The following is a 21093-nucleotide window of genomic DNA, read 5'->3' as shown; positions in this document are numbered from 1 at the left end:
CATGAATATCAGCTCTTCAAAGATATTGGATTAAATATTGCCTGATGGTAATCATGGTACCATGCTCAACAGCTACTTCAATATTTTTATGAAGCCTAATGCATACTAAGAGAATATATTGAAAACAGCTTATGCTCTGTTTAACAAATGTTCATTGGCACTTCTAAGAGTTTGTTAAATGACAATGTTGTCTAATTAGCAAACTTTTACATCATTTTGCTGCTTTTTATAGAGAGGTTAATGAATTGAGCCGAATGTTTTTTTTTCGTGTAGTACCACCTAATTCTATTGCTTTTACTGATGGGATTCTCCTTCAATCTTCCATCAGATTTTTTTGTTGCTGTGTTCTAATCTTACAATTTCTTACTGTTTTTTTTTCAAGAATAATCATGACTTCCTCAGATGCTGGAATATTTGGGAACTTTGGCCAGGCTAATTACAGTGCTGCCAAACTTGGCCTTTTGGGTCTGGCAAACACACTTGCAATTGAAGGCAAGAAGTACAACATCCACTGCAACACAATTGCTCCCACAGCGGGCTCCAGGTTGACACAAACTGTTATGCCTCCAGGTAAATAATTATAAATATTCTCAACAAATTAGCCAGAGTGTATGATAAAATATCTCTCTGTTCTCTACTCCTGAGGCCTGTTTTTGTATACATTTCATTTTCCCTAGCTATGGTGGAAGCCTTCAAACCAGAATATGTGGCTCCTCTTGTCCTTTGGCTTTGTCATGAAAGATGTCAAGAGACCAGTGGACTGTTTGAGGTAATATCCATGCATTGTCCTTTCTCAGCAATGGTTCTTGCATCCATCATGTTTTCCTTCTCTCTCCTTCTCCCTCTCCCTTATTTTCATAATTCAAATCCATGCAGTAATCATGTTAATATGTTGAAATTGAAAAACAGTAATGGATTTGCAATCAAATGTTTGATCAAACTGATGAAAAGTATATTTATTGAAAAGATTCCAACATGTGTTGAACCTTGGGTAATAATTGCTGTAAGAAGAAAGAACTCCTTTGATGGCCTCCTCCTTCATGTATTCTAATTCAATACTCCAAATAACACTACATTCACAGTCAAAATGGCAAGGACCACAAGGAAGAGAGAAATACTAGTTGACTTGCAATTATCCCACTTTTTGCAGAAATATGAAAATCTTTAAAAAATAATCTTAAATAGGGAATACTAAAACCTCTGAGAATGAACATGCTCAGAACCTAAACAATGTTTGACTGACTGTTGAGTAGGAGAAACTGAGGAGATAGGACACAAAAATCAGAACAATGCTTTTTTAATATAAGAAGCTAAGGCCCTGCCTTGTTTAAAGCTGATCATGTATTGGTTGATTTGAACTAAATCTAATCATAGTGCCTTTTATAAGAATCAACTTCGTATGGAAGTAAAAAGTAAATGTATATTTTGACTTATTGGAACTAATCTGTTGTGATTAAATTGGAACCACTCCCATATGATTTGCTGTCCACTCTTCATTTTCAATTTTCTTTGTAAATTATATTGATTTTTAAAATGTATGTTACAGGTTGGAGCTGGCTGGATTGGAAAATGTAAGTCTTGCTCATTTGGTCTAATCAGAAAGATTCTGAATTCGACACAAAATCCAAACTAAATTAGGATATAACATTAAGTCATTTCATTTTAATAGTAGAATTTGAGGACAATTTCACAGATTCTCTATCTGAATTTCCTGCCCTTATTCTCTTTCTTACTATATTAGGATTGGATTTTGTTCGTTTATTTATTTGGTTTGGTTAAAGAGATTAATCATAGATGGTAAATGTAGTTACATTTGCTTTAAATTCACTGGGATCCTCAACTTCTTTTTTTAATTCCAACCTTTCTATTCTTAGCTGTCAAAATGGTTTTGGTGTCCAATAACAAATCAAGAAAATCTTCAACAGGTTCATATTCAGATTGGAATAAGTACTCTTATTCAAAGTCCTCAAGAATTGCACAGTATGATAATTCCAGTTTGCTATCAGCAGGGAAGATAATCCATTCTTTGTTTTGATCAGAAAAATCTAACATATTTAAAAGAAACTGGTAATGCAGCTACACCTGAATGACTATTTTTAATTGGTGTTTAATACCCTTTCTGATTGCTCTTTTCTTAGTACGCTGGGAGCGATCCCTGGGAGCCGTTGTCAGGCAGAAGAACCACCCAATGTCACCAGAAATTGTGGAACATAATTGGGAAAAGATCTGTAATTTTGATAATGCCCAAAAACCTCAAAATATTGGAGGTACAAGCTATTTAAATTCATTACATAGTACAGTATGTAAAAATAAAAATGCATAATGATTTATTTTTATTTTAATATTTTTTGTGTGTTTTTGTGTGTGTATTCATCTACTTATGTCTACATAGCTTTAGAAAATAAACTTTTTTCCATAATATTTCATTTTTCCCAAAATTTTAAATTTTTTAAGATGTCATAAATTTTTGTATAAGTAGATAAAGCCATACCAATTTGGATAAAATGTTTCCATTTTCTTTCATTCATGTCACTAATTTATAAATTACCTTTTCAATAAAGGTTAAAAGCCAAAGTTTCATCCCAAAACTTTAGTCTACTTTGATGTAGTTTCAGGTCTGGACTATAATTTGTTGCTGTTAAGAAAAACACATTTAACACTTTGCTGCTTAATGTTTTGCTGTCTATATTACACATATTTCAAAATCTGTGTTTTGCAATTTGCTTGATAAGTCATTTTGTTTTCAGCTTTATAACAACTTCTATAAGATAGTACAAAATCACCATAAAATGTGCCTTTTCCTGTATATGCTTGGCAAGATAAAGTTGTCAAATTCTCCTATGTTTGGACAAGGGCAATATATATTCTAAGTGAGATACCATCTCTGAAGCATTTCTTCTCTTTTTGCTACTAACTTTAATCTTCCAAACTGAAATCCATGTCTTTTCCTCAGTCGATCATCACATACTTTCTTCAATTCATCTTCGAAGTCTAATAGCAATCTATAAACTTTTGCAGTTGTACTCTTGGGTACTGTTAAACAAAAGTTTATTATTTGCTCAAAAATGATTAAAGGTCAAAGAGCTTGGGTTTTCACTTCAGAGTGTGGTAGAAAACAGTTAAATTATGTCCAGTGCAGTCGAAGTAAATTGATTGGGGTATGTTGATGTTTTTGATTTTGAGACAGCATTTATATAAAAATCTTTTACATTCCAAAATCCAATCTGGTGTGAGGTGTGGGTAGAGAGTCTTTTTAAAGCAATTTATTTCCCTTCTTCTAAAATAAGCTAGAAGGTAGCATGAGACTGAAAATATTTTAAGGAATTGAAGAATCCAGATTAATTAAAGGTAGGAATGGAAGTGTTTCAAAATTTGATTTCCTTTTATTATTACTATATTGTTTTTAAACATTTTTAAGAAAGTAAGAAAAAACAAGAAACAAACAAGGAAAAAAGCAGGAAGCCGAAATAAAATGAAGTATGTACAAATCATTGAATTAAATAAGACTGAATTTATTAGAATTTAATAATTGCTTGAGATTTGGGACATTTAAATTAAGAATTTGAATATCTTTCAATATTTCATTACTTTTACACAATTTAATATCTTATGCTATTATTAAATGTGCAGATCATTGTTCAAATTCCATTAGAACATACATATCAATGGCAGTATTTAGCCTGGTATAAATTATGAAAATAAATAATTACAGTAATTTCTATCTAAAAATGAAAGATCTGTATTGAGTGAAAAGGGCAAAACATGTTAATTTATGGCAACCAACATTAGGAGGAGTTTGATAACATATTTTATGACTAACAACTGCCATTAAGAGGCGTACGTTTTTGTGAGTTGTAACTTAAATTATCAGGTAATTGAAAATTATAATATTTTAGGTTAAAAGAGTCCAAATTTTAAGAAGTGGTACAATCCCATAAATGGAATTATAATCCATAAATCATTTGCAAATTGAATTAAATTTTAGATCAGATTATTTTTCAAATGCAGAGTTATTTTAAACATTGAGGCATATTCTGACAACTTATTTAAACATTCTTCTGCACAACTATCTATATATACTTTCTAATACCAAAAGTAAAATATCCTTGCTGCACTTGCAATGTACAAAACTAGTTTGGTATACCATGTGGGAATATAAGATTTAATATTATTTTATTTGTTTAAAAAAATAGCAGGTTTGAAAGGAAATTCAGCTTTTAAAATTATAGCTGCATATAATCCAAAAATTTCCCATCCTGTATACAAATATATTACATTACAAAAGTTATAAAATGTATTTCTCTATCACAGGAGTTTACTGACTTAATCAGCAAGTTATAAAGCAATTTTTTTAAAGTTTGTTTCCTGAGGAATGACAGTAGTCTAGTGGTAAGGCTCTTGGGAGTTAAGTTGTATTGATGCTAAATAAATTGTTGGCAACAAGCTAATCAGATGGGTCTGTGTGTAAATATATGCTTAATCATTTATCAATTCATATAGACTGATACACATTTTTAGGTATATAATTCCAACAACAGATCAATAAAATGATAGGCATATACATTATCCAAAAGGATCACCTACTCTTCCTTTTTCAAAATTTCAGCCAGTATCAAATGACAACTGAGAAATTCGTGATAAATCATTGACTGTCAATTCAATAATCCTACCTTCATTATTTAACAGTGAAAATCAATTTTAATGTGATTGGGAATGGCTATGGCCATGAAAAGACTTCTAAGTGATTGAATTTTTTAAAAAAACTATCTACAACCTTATTTTAGGATTGATCATTTGGCATTTATTATGCACCTAATTGTGGACTGAATGCTGGAAATTAGGTCCAGGTTATGTTTCTGGGACAATTTGAATAAATAAGCCTAAGCACGTACTACAGGTACTAATTATTGGAAGAATTAGGGGAGAAAGGCATATCGAGGTGCAAAGATGTGGCACTCCTTTTATCTCCAAATCTTAGTTTCAAATAAATTCTTTGGGTATATAATTTATTTCTAAATAGATGAGCAATAGTTCAGGAATACAACACATACTTTGCATGCAGTAAGCTCCCTTGATAAGTTGAAGAATTGGATCTAGATGTCTCCCAAATCCTTAAAAATCCTTGCTGTAAGTGGGGGCAGTATTGGGTTAAATTTATGAATGATCTACTTTAATGTAAGGTTGCTTCCTGTGTTTTTGAGCTCTGATTACTTAACGCAGAAAAGAGCAATTTCAAGCACATTTTCCCCATCTCCATGTCCTTTCTAGCAAATACATGTAGTCTCAAGATAGGACAATATGTCACAGACCATTGCTACCTAGGTATGATAAATAGGTATCTTGAGTAAATATGCAAGTGTTTCAAGATTAGGGACAGATTGCTAAGAGTTGACACTGACTTCATGGCCTATAATCAACTTTGAGAGTCTGACAAGTCATGATATCTGATACAAAAATTATAAGTTTTGCTTTGCATTATTCTTTTTGATTTTGAAACATCAGTAAGAATATAGCTTATTATGTATAGTGTATCTTTTAGTTTTCTACTAAATCAGGCATTTTGCATGGTTTTGGAGTGAGAGCCCAACTTCTGTGAGAATAAGCAAAAGAGGAAGGGAAAAATGCTGCACATACCTGATAGACTATTTAGTTTTTCTGTGTTAGAGCATTAGAAAATTAGACAATTAAAAAAAACTTTCTCCCTTAATGCCTGAAAACATTGAAGTAAGGAAAATTAAGTAGAGTATTCACGTTAAAACTGAAGGCTATATTCCTTTATATCTGCAAATTCAAGCTATCCCAGTTTTATTAAAAACTATTACAGCATTAATGTAAATAAATTAATGTTGTGAAAAGCTGTTATACACCAAACCATTATACATAATTGTACAAAAATACTAATTAACATAAGCATTTACCTATCATTTGTAAGGATTGGCTAGAGTTGTATTTATTTGCAACCATAGGTTTTAGCAAAATACATATAAAATTAAAGCCATTCAGTACATGCTCTCTAATATTAACAGTACTATTTGCCAAGATGTGCTTTCGTATCTTCCTTGCAGCCATTGTAAGCAATGGAATTTGCTTTGTTATATTTGTCTTCATCAGATTGATTCACTTGGATTAACAAGAGTGAATCTGTGCTCCTGATAAAGTTTGCAGTAGGTAAAATCTTCCACCTGTAAGTTATTAACATGCATAAAGTGGTGTGTAATTGGTTAACCTAAAGTGGTGTGTAATTGGTTAACCTTTTTATATTTCATCCAAATAAACTGTTGGCATTGTTTGAAAACAGAGTTCTGTAAAGGCTTCTCTCAGAGATGTAAGAGACTGTAAATAGTATGACATTCCTTGTCCTTTTTAAAAAAGAATTGATACTACTTAGCTCACTTAAGCTTTCATACCTATTTTCTATCTTGTCTAAAATCTTTAAAAAATATATAGTTTTTCAATAATATATGTTAAATTATATTACTCAGAAGTTTCTTGATTTAGTGAGAATTGTGACAGTAGTTTTAGACCCCAGTTAAATTGTTTGTGACGGCACTGTTGTGCCAAATAACCACCAGGCATATTCTTATGATATATTCCTATAATATGAAATTATTGCTTTCTTGACCCTTATATTTATTGATGGAAGGCCCACTTCTAATCCCGACATTGCTATTGGTATACATGGGGGTAAGGCTAATATTGAATTTATGAATTTATTCTGAGCCATTTCTGGATCACTTCTAATTCTTCTGGTTTACTAAATCCCCAAATTTGGGCTCAGTATCAACTGTGATACTGTTTTCCCAGAAAAGTGCTAAGCACACACTGTGCTAACCATCCTTTATAGAATTATAAATTATGGCTCAAAATGTTATGCAGTTATTTAGTTTCTGAATGTGCATAATCTAAAATTTCATTTTACTGAGATTAACAAACATGAAAAGTTGAGTGCTGTTTTATTTCAAAAATGATTTCTTTTTGTAATAATCTTATTAAAATGATTATAAGCCTTAATAATATGTCAATATTTTGTATGGTGGTTTTTTTTTTGCTAAATAATTATAGCATCTTTGTCCAAAAAATACTATTAAAGAATTTAATAATTAATGTAATAAGTTACTATAACATTCGATCTGGATATATGCTTATGTGGAGTCTGCGATATATTAAGACTAGCCAATTATGTTGTGTTGGCTCAGACTTGGGAGTGAAATTCTGTTAGCTCTTAAGTTCATTTGTCAAGCTGCCATGTCTTAACTACTATTGTGTTCAGTTAGAAGGTCATGCTGAACTTTTGAGTTAAAATGAGATACAGAGGTAACGGAATGAGTATACCATAAAGGCATCATACAGTATATGAAGGTGGATAGATTTTCAAGTAGGATGGTAGCTAGACACAGATGAGCAGTGGGGGGTTTTTTCCCCTTCTGCATGGCATTCTCTTCTCTGGTATCAAACATTTTTGGGCCAGATGGGGCTATTAACTAAATGTTTGTAAAGCCAAGACCCAGTGTTACTCACTTCAAAAACTTTTTAAGACAAAAACTCCCCACAGCCATTTGCGCAAGGTAAATTTTGTCCAAATGTATTTAAAGAAACAGGATAGAGCTTTGAAACAGATATTTTTATTGATCAAGTTGAACTCCTACTTTATTTCACTTCGCACAAACAATATGAACAAGGTATAGGATTAAACCAAATTGAAGAACAATCTGTCACTCATTGTGACAGCATTGGCTAAGAAATACAATCTATATGTACAATCTATATCTAAATATTCTTACACCAGCCTCATTTAAAAAATAATGATTTTGCTTCCCGCCAACCCTGTATAAAATTATTGAAAGATGTTTTACAATGTTTAGGAATACAAACAGAGTCTCTTTCTTCAAATAATTTTTTGCCACAGTGTGATTCTTTGAAATCGGCTTCCAGCGGTCCTCTTATGTGGAGACAGTCAGATGCAATTTCCAAAGCACCCATGTGAACAATAGCCATTCATTTGTGCTGTAATAACACAACATATAGGAATAGCAGACTGACCTACACCATCCCTGCTTACTTATTCAGTTTCTTATTCATTCCAATCAAGTAACACTTCTATAATTTACAAAATGTATCCGCCATTCCAAGTATGATGTTGTTAAAAAAAACAACACTGCGTGTGAAATCAAATGTCATGTTAACATTTTGAGTTGGTTGTGTTACAGCTCGAGAGACAGCTATGGAAAGGCTATTTTCTTTTTTGTAGTTTTGAAAGCACTATTTTTTTCTATTCCCAGAGGTACTTGTTATGCTGAATGATGCGCTGAATCAAGCAGAGTCCCAGAATGCCTCTCCAAATCCTATAAGCCACAGTGTGCCCACATCCTCTTCAAACATTAACTTGGTAAGTAAAATGCATATGTATATAATTGTACTTGGAAGACATTCCCTTTGTCTAAAACCACGAGAAACGTCTTACAGATGTGAATCAGGCAATACAGTACATAGTCTTAGAAGTTCAGTTTTAAAATGTGAGCAAAAAGAGAGGAACAAAAATATTTTTCTGTCACTCTTAACTGTTTTCTTCCTTAAATAACATTTATAAAAACTGTTACATTGATTAGATGAGAGATGAATTGTTTTTGCTCTGGAAAATTCTGACTGTTGAAGTTTGTTTTGTTAAATACGTTTAAGTTCTCTGAGTCTAAGCACTAAGACAAAGTACAGTTTTTTGCTAAAAATAAAAGTATTCTAATTCATAATTCTAATATTGTGACTTTATAGCAATTGTACTTAAGACTTATATACTGCTACATAGTGTTTTACAGCCCCCTCTAAGCGGTTTACAGAGTCAGCCTATTGTCCCCAACAATCTGAGTTCTCATTTTATTGACCTTGGAAGGCTGAGTCAATCCTGAGCTGGTGAGAATCAAACTGCTGGCAGTCGGCTGGCAGTCAGCAGAATTCGTCTGCAGTACTGCGTTCTAACTTCTGTGCCACCACTTTATATTCCAGATAATATATGCCTTTTAAACAGTTAAAGAATTGAGAGGCCATTTATTATCCTAGGATTATTTGTACCTTACAGGCTGCCTTACTATATTTCATTTTGCAAAATATGATAAAAAATGGTGTTTGGTCACCTAGCAAACAGAAAAGTGGAACCTGTTGTTTAACCATACAAGAGTTAAGTTAAAGAACACATGGTAGAAATATGGCTGAATCTCAACATGTTAGCTTCCTTTCATTTTGACAACAGGATTTTCCCCTGCTTTCCTCACTTCTGCAGGCCCCCACCTAGACTTCCACAATTAACTGTCAGGATCACTTTGGGGAATATTTGATCATTCTGCTTAATAAAATCATTCCTATAAGAAGAATGGTTAATTGGAGACTACCTATTTTAGTAAATATTTCTCAATTGAGAGATAGACTGGAGGAGGAAAACACCAGATTTTATCAAAAGCCAGATCCAGTTAGAGTTAATCAGGCAGGGGCCAAATGTGAGGTAGGTAGTGAGCCAGATAGAAAAGAGTATGGATACATTCAGGTCCTCTATCCTTTATTTCCAATACTTGAGGGGCTGTCACAAAGAAGAGGAGGTCAGTCTATTTTCCAAAGCACCAGAAGGCAAGATAAGAAACAATGGATAGAAACTAATCAAAGAGAGAAGCAGCCTAGAACTAAGGAGAAATTTCCCAACAGTGAGAACAATTAACCAGTGAAAAAGCTTGTCTTCAGAAGTTGTGGGTGCTCCATCACTGGAGAGACTAGACAGTCACTTGTCTGGACTGATATAGGACCTCCTGCTTGAGCACAGGTTGGACTAGAAGATTTCCAAAGTATTCTAACTCTGTTATTCTGTTATTTATCTGACACCATATTCTACAGATGGTTTTTAACAGAGATCTGAACTGATACCTTACATCGAGATATCGAAATAAGGGTGCATTTGCTCTGGGGTTATAGTTAACCCATATCACCTTTCCCTTCAGCTTTTTTGACATTTTAATGCTTAGAATCAAAAAAATGATGTGTTATGCTTAGAGTGATTTAAATCTTGATAGGGTTTATTAGGATTATGCCGTAATTTATAAAATGATTTTTATAGTTCATCCATACCTTAATTTACATTAGGAGTGTCTTACTCTCACAATTATTAGATTTACTGGCAGTGGGGGTTCAGCAACAATGTTGTCCTATATGTTAGTCGTTAAAATGTATTAGTCGATAAAATGCTTAGTATGTTATTTATATAATAAAATAGGTGCTATTAAAATATGTAAAATCATTGTCTGAGAAATGTGAATCACGTTTTTTTCCTGTAAGTATACATACACCTTGAAACAACTAGAGATGATTATCATCACTTATGGCAAGTATTTATTTACAAACATTAATCACTTTAAGCTGCTTGAACTAATGGCAAATATTATTAGCTGAACATCTAAATCAACAAGTAACATGTGCATTTAATACCCACAGACAAAATGCATTGGCCAGAAGCTCCCTGAGTTTGCATATGAATATACTCATTTGCAGCCCATCTTGTATGCGCTTGGAGTGGGTATGTCTAGCAGGGATCCAGACCATCTGAAATTCCTGTTTGAAGGAAGTGAAGAGTTTTGCTGCCTTCCTACTTTTGCAATCATATCAGCTCAATCTTCCATGCTTGGTGAAGACGTATACAGTTTTCCAGGACTCAATATTGATGTAACAAGAGTAAGGATGCATTAGAGCAACTGAATTTGTTTTATTAGGAATTGGAAAGAGTTTTAAATATGTAAAACTTTGAAATCTTTGGTTAGAACAGTGGTTCTCAACCTTTCTAATGCCACGACCCCATAATACAGTTCCCCGTGTTGTGGTGACCCCCAACCACTTATACATCACTGAGTGCCAGGAGCATGGCCAAAGAAAAGGGGCAAAAAATGGTGGACAGCCTTGTTTGGCGACCCCCGTGAAATGGTCGTTCGACCCCAAATGGGGTCCCGACCCACAGGTTGAGAACCACTGGGTTAGAATCTAAGTGCCAAATCCATAGTTCGGCTTCCCATTTTTCCTCAGTGTCCAAGATAACCTGGAAGTTTGGGAGCTGGGTTTAGTCAATTCTGTAGGATTAATATCAATATCACAGCAATCTAGTAGACATCACAACAATTTTATTGCGACGGAATAACAAAGTAATTGGATATGCTTGATTAGACATTTCATGTAGGTGTTTTTTCAATGCTTCTTTGAAGCCAGGATGAAGTACTAATGAGCTTGAGGTATTTTGCACTTTATTTTCTACTTTCAGAAAAAAGAAACAAACTAGGAGAGATACTGATAAAATGATTTTTAAAAAAATATCCAAGTCACTGAAAGTTTAGTGAAAGGAAAAAGGTGAATTAAATGAAAGCTACTTTTTAAATTGGACCCTTGGAAGAGATAAGGATATTTTGCATCTAATGGCATATTCACTTCCCAGACACTGAAGATTTACAAGACCATAAAATAGTAATGCCTCATTACTTTCATTACTTTTCACCAGATAAAAAAGTAATGCCTTTTATTGGGAAAATCTTCAATGTGAACTTTAGTCCTGTTTTTTTCCCCCACTTTGCCAAATTAAACTGGTAAAGTATTTAAGAAAATAGTTTGGTATATATTTCAGTGAAATAGTTCTATATTCTGTGAAAAATCTTTTTTTCTTAGGCTTTACATGGTGAACATTATTTGGAGTTGTACAAACCGCTTCCTACATCGGGTGAGACTTTTAAGTATCTAATTAGTTCCATTAGAAAATACCTTGTATTCCCATAAATCTATCACACAATCTCTCTCCTTTTTTCAAGAATAGTTATTGTTTTTTTCTATGTTCTCTGAAATTATATGAATAGGAGTTCCATTGGAATAGAACCACTTCTGAATACTGTAGAGCTATAGCTAAGTTATATCTTTTCTTCATGCACTTAAGGGAAGATGTTCTAAGTACTATCATGCATCAAAGAGCACAGCAAGTATTTAATATAATCTTCATCAACAGTTTCTCCAAATTGGTTAAGGTTCAAATAATCTGTGCCACCTAGGAATAATGAAAATGAAAACTCCAACGCTTCTGAAGACCACGTTTTTGTAGGATGTATTAGTGTTTTTGTGCAGAAGGATACCCCTTTTGCATTCAAATCAAGGACATGCAAGGGAGTCAAACAGTTCAAATGATTGCCACAATTCTCCAGTCGAAACCCTGCCTCCTTTATATAAGTAACACAATGGGGCTTCAATCACATGGTTGCACCTGTTCTCTTGACTGGTCTTGGTTGTTGCCCTCAAATGTCCTTGGTTCAAATAATACCATTTTGTTTAATACCTGTTCTGTGCCATATTAATAATAAACATTGATAGTCTATGAAGAAAACAGAAAAATATGTTTCTGGTTTTTTTTGAGTGCTTATTTGTTATTTAATTTTGTTTTACATTTTAGGAAAACTGACTTCACAAGCCACTGTTGCTGACATTCTTGATAAAGGCTCAGGAGCTCTTATACTGTTAGATGGTAATTCTCTTGGGTTTTGTGATGGATAAATGGCTGGAGGGGTTGGGGTAGAAATTGTCCTGAAAAGTCATTGATGATAACTTGGAAGCCTGGAAGCCATCTCAGGAGAAAGTTGTATAAAATGAATTGGAAACACTGTTTTATGAGAAGCTTCAGTTTTGCCTAGGTTTTCCAAACCATTCCCATAGCATTCCATTTCCACAAAGTAGTATTGTGGCTCTTCCAATTTTGCAATGCTAGGTAATAATCTGAAAAAGTAGTAATATGTGTGTTTGTATATAATTTGAAAACTTACAGTTATGAGATCCGAATTTTTAGAAGGCCTACTGAAGAGCCTAGTGTCTCTTACCCCAACCAAACATTCTTCTTGTTTTCACTTATAACCATATTCATAGATATATTTTAAAAGTCATCTGTACTGTTTTAAAATACCTTTACAATTCCTTTCAGCTGTTCCTACAATAGTTTTTCCAATCTTAAAATGAACAATGAAAATAAACCATAAATTTTAATAAATGGGTAAAATAAAGTCTCAACCTAGTTGATGTAAAATGACTTAAGACTCGGGCCAAAATAAAATAAAAGCATTCAGAACCAAAAATGATAAAGAGCTAGCATCAGACAAGGTTTTATAGTCACCAGTAGCTAGTTTCCTGATCTTGGATGGGAAAGTGATAAAGTAGAGCATTAAAACTTTATGACAACATATAGAAAACCCTCACGTAACTTTAATTCCTCTAGATGTTCTAGAGATGATCAGCTGTTCCAAAGTATTAGTTCTGTAGGGCTTTAATTGAACATGCCAATCTTGAGGTAAGGGCTAGAAATAGAACAATACAGGTAGTTCTTGACTTACAACAGTTCATTTAGTGACCATTTAAAATTAAAATGGCATCGAAAAAAGTGACTTATGACAGTTTTTCACATGACCATTGCAGCATCCTCATGATCACGTGATCAAAATTCAGATGCTTGGTAACTGGCTGATATTTATGATTGTTGCAATGTCCTGGGGTCATTTGATCACTTTTTATGACATTCTGACAAGCAAAGTCAATGGGGAAGCCACATTCACTTATTGTGTCCAACAGTTTCAGTGATTCACTTAACAAACATGGCAAGAAAGCTTGTGAAATGAGGAAAAACTCACTTAACAAATATCTTGCTTAGCAACAGAAATTTTGGGCTCAATTGTGGTCATAAGACAAGGACGTAATCTGAATGAGGTGAAATTAAATATATCATTTCCAGTTTGATGCAGTCAATAAGTAATATCCTAGCAGTATCAGAAAAACAAAGTGATTTTGGTTAAAAATCCTATTAAATTGAAACTAAACCTATAATAACTCTGTTTCATCTTAGTCCAGTTCTTCTATCGGACATTGCCAGGACAGTCATGCCCTCCTGATCTCCCTCTGAGGACAGAAAAATAACCTTAGTCCATTCTTCTTCCCGTCACTGAATAACAACAAACAAAGAAATCCTGAACTCATGTATACAATATAACTCAGTACCATAATGAACCAGTATTTCATATACACATTATTTATGCCTACCAGTGTTCTAAAACAGGAGCCAATCTTCCCCTTCTAGTATTTTATAATTAGCTTACCATTACCCAGTTCATTGACTCACTGGAGAAGGGCCTAATGCTGGAAAAGATTGAGGGCAATAGAAGAAGGGGACGACAGAGAATGAGATGGCTGGATGGAGTCACTGAAGCAGTAGGTGTGAACTTAAATGGACTCCAGAAGATGGTAGAGGACAGGAAGACCTGGAGGAACGTTGTCCATGGGATCGCGATGGGTCGGACACGACTTTGCAATTAACAACAACAACCCAGTTCATTCATCGCTCTAGTCAGGATGGTATATTTCATATACCAGTGATATAGTCTAGGATGGCAAAAGCATCTCTAAGAATCAGCAATCATTTTAGTGTCATATTTATATTAATTTCAAATAATATATAATAATACAAGCTCAAAGAATGTGAATATTTCGGTCTCCAGATTGAACCATCAACAAAGTTAATACTCTCCCAATGATTGTAAGTTTCTATCTTTGAAAAGTGTATTACACCCAAGCCACTCTATTCATTTAAAAAAAACAAAAACAAAACCATGGTATGTTTAAAATTAAAAAGGCACCATTTTTTACTTTCTATTCCTATCTAGTACACACATACCATGGAAAGGATCTTTTGTGCTATAATCAGTTCTCTATCTTTGCTGTTGGAGCTGGAGGATTTGGGGGAAAGCGATCATCTGAGAAAGCCAAGGTAATATGAATTTTGTGTTAGGCTACTGAATTTCAAATGTACTGCCAATTACTTAATAGTCATAAAAATAATTACTCCCTGTATTCAGTTCACTCACTTGAAAGTTGATTTTTTCCCCCACTAAATTCCTTCCAGCTCATAATATGCTCTCTACCATCAGCCTCTCAGAACGTTTCTATTGCATTGGTTGTGCTAAGTACGGCTGATGGTAGAGCACTATAAGTAAAAGTGAGGTAAAGATAATATGCTCCCTAGCAACATTTAATATTTAGGGAGGATAGTCAGGGTGCTGATTTTTGGCCTAATATTACTTTGATGTATTATTCTATCAACTTAAAATTTTGCAGTGTACCAATTGATTGCCCTCTGCGATCCAGGTTCTCAGTATTTTCAGTACAAGGTCTCTACCTGAGAAACTGTCCACTCTAGTTAAGTTTTAGAGTTCACCAATTTGTATAAAACTATTATATATCCAACATTTCATAAAGAAAAAGAATGCTTGTTTCTGTGTTCATTTATTCATTCTTCTCCTTTAGATGACAGAGGAGGCCCCCAAGAGGCCACCAGATGTTGTAGTCACTGATGCCACTACAGCAGATCAGGTAAATATTTTGCTTCTTAGTGAAATGTTTCATCTGTACAATTTTGTGTCAGGAGTCTCAGTTCACATTTTTTATAAATACTAAGTTACTACTAAAATTAGAGGACTCAATGATTTTTAAAATTTTGCAATACGGAGTTTATGAACAGTAACTGCTTGAATCCATTTGGGTCTAGGATTAACTTAGGTCTTGTATTCTACTACTTCCTTTTTTAAATATGTCTTAAGCATCCATTAACAGAACTTTGTCCTTTAAATAAACATATTCACATAATCACATCTAAAAAAACCTGTTTCCCACCTTTTCCCAGGAGGTCAATGTGGGATACAGATCTAACAACCTCACTTGTTTAGTAAATTCCTCAGAAACAATTGTCTGGGGTAGGCTGGGCCCAACATCACCCAGTGATCTTCTATGAATGAGAATAACTTTGAATCTAGGCTTCCCCAGGAGCGAGGGAAGATACCAGCTCACTTCAACAACTCTGAATGAGGAAAATCTAGGATTTCGTTTGCACCAGTTTTTATACATGGCATTGAACTAAATAGCAGGAGCTTTAACCATTCACATGTGGCTGAATAATTATTGGCAGGAATTAGTCTTTCTCTCTTTGCCTCAGTGATATGCAGAGAGGCAGAAGGAATCAAAAGATGAAGGAAATGTTCTTAAGCAGATGTTTGTATCATTGTCAAAACCTTTCTTGCATTCACTCCATACTGAAAATCCCCATCATCTGTCATGACTGGCATTGGAAAGCATGAAGACAGGAATGATGGAGATAGCAGAGATTGCTGTCACATCAGAAGCCTGAGGTCCTTTTTCTTATCTCTCTCTCAGCTTTTGAAGCGAGTATTCTTCCCTTTCCATCTGCTTTTGCACAGACTCACTCACTTTGCCCCTAATCTGCTAAAGTGAATCAAGACTGACCAAGGAGAATAGGACCAAAAGTGCAACACTAGGCTTATTTTCTTGACTGTGAGGGGGCCACTGAAGGAAAGAATTTAATGAGCTGAGGGTATCCAGAAGCGATTATTTTATAACTTCTGCCATACATCAAAGTGCAAGAGAGCAATTATTTCTACAAAGTCTCACATCTTCTCTACAGTCCATAATTTGAGGCTCTGTGCCTTAAAACAGTGAAGGAGGAGGGGGAAGAGGGAGGGGGAAGAACACTAATAGGTTGTCATTAGAATATACAGTGATCTGTAGTATCAGGTAACTGGCTTGGATTCTGGCTGAATTAAGTAATGTGTTCTAAAAGTTTCAACATAAATTTAAAAAGACAATTTTTTTTCAGCCATGAAAAGCAAATGCTGCTTTTTTTCTATCCTTCCCATTACTTCTTTATAATGGCATGCTTCTTTCAAGTGTATCTTCTTCTGTTTAATCTTTGCATCAAGCAAAAGTGTTGACAGAAGATTAGAATTAAATCTAAAAGCATTTAATTGTTAACAATTAGTGGACAGATGAAAATATCCATTTCGGCCCCGCAGGGGGATGCTCTGACTACAGAGTTTAAAAGGATCTTCTCTGTACTGTCAATTATCAGAATGAGGTTTTAAATCAATGAAAGGAGAAATATGTTATCAAGGGATTCATTTCCCTACTGGGAGTCATCTCCTGATCTGTCTGTGATTGCTGTTGGAAAAGGGTTAATAAGAAACCAATTTTCAGAAACGCCTATCACTGGAAGTCAATGAGGAGAAAATAAATGGTGGCAAATAATGGCAATGACAACAAGCAGCCATTTGGGACAACAGTTGTATCATTGGTAACACACATAGTATTTTGTATTTTTCCAAAGTTAACCTAATGGAGTTTTAATTCTATTCTTTTCCTCAGTATAAAGAATACATACAGTATTAATGCTGAATGTAACAATGATATATTCTCATTGTCTTGATTTTTTTGTTTCTGTGGCAGTTTTCATATGTTGTCTTTGGATTCCTTTCTGTTTGATTCCTTCACCACTTATTGTGCAAATATTGTAAATTGACCTAACAAGTTGATAAAATATACTCCTTATTCATGTTGAAGACATAATTATACTTCAGCTGCTATAGTTGTACAACTATATTGGAATATGCACAACCTCCCTACAGCTGATTGAGGCTCGTACCTAAAAAGGCATTTTTATTAAGATTACAGTGTTTTCTCAATATGTACTATAAACCACTAGAAGAGAATACGTGTAGCTCAGAATTGAGCTGTGGGGTCCCTGGTGTTTTCTGAATTTGGTTGTTTTTCTACAGATGTTTCATTACCCAACTAGGTAACATCTTCAGTAGTAGAAGAAAACACAAAGTACCTTGCCATAAAGCATATCCAAGATTCCATGAAATACTGAATTTTCAACAGTTTTACCCTTCAATGTGTTGTGTAACACTTTCACTGTTCAACTTCCATCTTTTGTCCTACTGCTATGTAAGAGAAGTTTTTTTAAAGTCTTTATTTATTAAATGTATAAAACTTCGACTTCATTATGACTCTGGGCAATATAACATTTAAATAAAACTATTCCACCCAGTATAAAAAGAATGTCCAGAGAAAACAAACACTATCTCCCAAATTTGTTTCAGCCAGCTGGCCCCACTCACCCTTCCTTGAGAAAGAACTATAAATCTAAGAAGATTCCTCAAATTGTGCAACAATCCTAAAGGAGGCAGTTCAACCCCCACCCCCAGGACTAAAGGTGGAGCATGTCCCCCATCAAGATGGTCCAAATATCCAGTCATAGATGTCTGTGCTACAAGGCAGAAAGACCAAGAAATAAACTTCACACAAAACTAAAAACTATTTTTATTTAGACTGACTATAGTAACACAATCTTGCAAGTCTGATTGCGCTTCCTCCTCCCCCCTTTTTTATAACAACGTAAATTAGGAAAGTGACTGAGAAGTTTGTGCACACTTTCTTTTTCTTTTTTATAATATTTTATTGATTTTCTTTTTTTACAAATCATAAGTGCTTAGTAAACAACGTGTTGTCTGGGTTCATTTTTTACTTAAAGAAAAACACTTTCTTTTTCTTTTCTTTTTTAAAATATATTTTATTGGTTTTATAGTTTTAACAAAAAGTATTTAAGACACACCGTGGTGTTTGGGTGAACAAAGATGCCAACATAAAATCACACAAAAACAGCTCAATTTAATATATTCGCTATCATCTCTCTATTTCCCTCAAATAACATAATAAATTTAATATATTTCATTTCTATCATAAATTATGTTTTATGTGTTTTTATTGTTAGCCACCCAGAGTCCTCCGGGAGTGGGGCGGCTTATAAATTTTAAAAATAAATAAATAAATAAATAAAATAAATTTCTATTACTACTAAACCTGTTTTTAAAACTTTATCAATTTCAATTACCATAATCAGATAATGTTTTACATCAACATATTATCCCTTCAAATATCTCTTCCAAATATATTCAAGCTCTTAATCTCTCTCATCCCTCTTTTTATCACCAATCTTATTTATTTCTTCTTCCAATAATAACTAGCTTAGTTAAAAAAAAGACTATTAAATCTTGATTCATTCAATTCATTACACCAACTTCAAATTCCATTCAATTAATTATCATATCTTATCAAATCATATTATTATACACAAAAATCTCTTAATTAATTAAACATTACACATGTCTATAGTTATAGTTTTCTTACTTCTAAGTCTAAATCATTATCCTTAACCTTTCCGCCTGTAAATCCATTTTTGTTGCTTGTAATAATCTTTAACTTAATTCATTTCCAATCATTAAACAAACCAAATTCCATCCAATTAATTATCATACCATATCAAAACATATTATTATACCCAAAAATCTCCTAATTAATTAAACATTTCAAAATTCCAGTCTAAGAAACTCAACATTTTTTCATTTTCAGTACATAATTTCCCTCTAAATCAATCTATTATTCCAAGGAGTGCATTCTTAGTCTCTATAAAGCCAAGTTTCTTTTTTCACTCCACATTTAACTTTCATATTTCCATACCAAAGAAATTTCCATAAAACAAAAAAATCATCAAACTAAATTAAACACACATGAATATAATTGTAGATTTCTTACTTTTAAGTCTAAATCATTATCCTTAAAACAATCCATAGACCCAACATTGCCTTTTAATCCATTAAACAATTTTAAATTTCTTTTTCAATCTAATTCTAGGTTTTCTTCTATGCCACACAGGCTTCCATAGCAAAGCTTCCCTTTCAACCAGTGAATCCATTTTTGTTGCTTGTAGAATTCTTTGAAAAAGTAAAAATCCTTTCCTATGCAATAAACATCTTTTCCTCTTCTCCTTGCCACATCGTTGCTTTATAGTTTGAAGTCTTAGTCTTTGCTTCTTCTGATTCTCTAAGTTGCAGAACAATGGGTTGTCAAGTGAAATAAGTTCCTCTACTGTCTCTAGAGATTCCTCTTCTGGTATATTTTGATTTATACCATAATCACATGTAGCCTGGAGATCACTTTGAACAGATGTAGTAGAATCTCTAGATCTTGGTTCTAAAGTACAGTTTTTAATTGTAGCACATATTTCAGCAGAGGCCTCATAGATCTTTTCCAGTATAAGTGCATAGTTCAATTGTAGCTGAGTCTCCATTTTAGGTACTAATGCTTAAAAGAAGATCTCATTTTCTTTTTGTGGAGGCTATGTTTAATACAAACAACATCCACCTCCACAGCTTCCACAGATGCACATCTTATCTTTCCCTCCAAAGTGTTTTGAAAATCTTTAATAGAATAGCCAAACTTGTAGTGTCAAACTTTCGCCAGTAGATGTCCTCAATGAATTAGATAAGGTCTTTTCCAACAATCCATTCCTTTTTTCTGTCTCTTAAAGTATAATAATATACAAGAAGAAAAAAAAATAATACAGTTCATACAAAGAGGGAAGAAAGAAGATCTTTTCCGTCTTTTTTCTTTTTTTTTGTATCCAAAGGAAAAAAAAGTATATAAAAGTAAAATATAGTCTATGTCTATGTTTACAAAACGCCTTTCTTCCCAAAAAATGCAGAAGCCGCCTTTCCAAGCCAAGGAAATAATTTCAAAAGCTCTTACAGGTCTCAGAAAAAAAAGAAAAATAGAAAAGAGAGAGTTGAAAATAAAGTCCTCACCTGGGCTCACCACGGGGACACTCACAGCTTAGATGTTCTCTGACTTACGGTCTGAAGCGGCAGGGCGATCGGCCATTTTACTGGCCGATCTTCTTCTCCATCGGCCCTCGGAGATTTATCCAGATGCTGGAGGAGCTGCCTCTCCTCTGCAGCCAGACAGCAGCCTCCTTGACGGAAAGTCTCACCCTCCAGGGCGACTTTGGAACCGTATAAGGGTTCACCGACGGAGGGAAAACTAGCCAGCGAGGAGAGAAGTCTTATCGCATGACTAGCGACGCCGCAAACCGGAACCGGAAGCCTCCACACTTTCTACATATCACAGATTCAATCTACATTTTCCTTCTCATGCTCTGGGGAATGGTTTTCCCATGCCTCCTTCAATGTCATCTTCTTTACTCTCTACAATAGGGCAGTTAAAACCCAACATTGCCATAGTTTTTAAATGATTCATAATGGAAAAGATCATGAAAGAGATTGAAAGAATCTATCAATAGCTGCACCTCTATACATTGAAGGGGGTGGACATACAGAACTACATCTTTGAGTCAATGTGAAAGGGACCTTTACTGTG

The 21093-nt window shown here is 33.9% G+C and overlaps 1 protein-coding gene across 2 annotated transcripts in view; it reads left to right on the top strand.

The window, feature by feature from the left end:
• HSD17B4 (hydroxysteroid 17-beta dehydrogenase 4) overlaps window positions 1–21093 on the top strand; it is a 64752-nt gene that overhangs the window by 17287 nt on the left and 26372 nt on the right. For both annotated transcript variants that reach the window (XM_039361264.1, XM_039361263.1), the window contains 10 exons: window positions 383–570; window positions 678–769; window positions 1547–1571; window positions 2139–2267; window positions 8280–8386; window positions 10468–10704; window positions 11680–11731; window positions 12449–12520; window positions 14697–14800; window positions 15337–15402. In XM_039361264.1, coding sequence (XP_039217198.1) covers window positions 383–570; window positions 678–769; window positions 1547–1571; window positions 2139–2267; window positions 8280–8386; window positions 10468–10704; window positions 11680–11731; window positions 12449–12520; window positions 14697–14800; window positions 15337–15402 — 1072 coding nt within the window. The remainder of the gene's footprint in view (window positions 1–382; window positions 571–677; window positions 770–1546; window positions 1572–2138; window positions 2268–8279; window positions 8387–10467; window positions 10705–11679; window positions 11732–12448; window positions 12521–14696; window positions 14801–15336; window positions 15403–21093) is intronic.

This window comes from Crotalus tigris, unplaced genomic scaffold (genome assembly GCF_016545835.1).
Source record: "Crotalus tigris isolate CLP2741 ecotype Arizona unplaced genomic scaffold, ASM1654583v1 scf7180000019228.606590, whole genome shotgun sequence".
NCBI classification, from domain to species: domain Eukaryota; kingdom Metazoa; phylum Chordata; class Lepidosauria; order Squamata; family Viperidae; genus Crotalus; species Crotalus tigris.
This window is presented reverse-complemented; position numbering and strand designations above follow the sequence as displayed.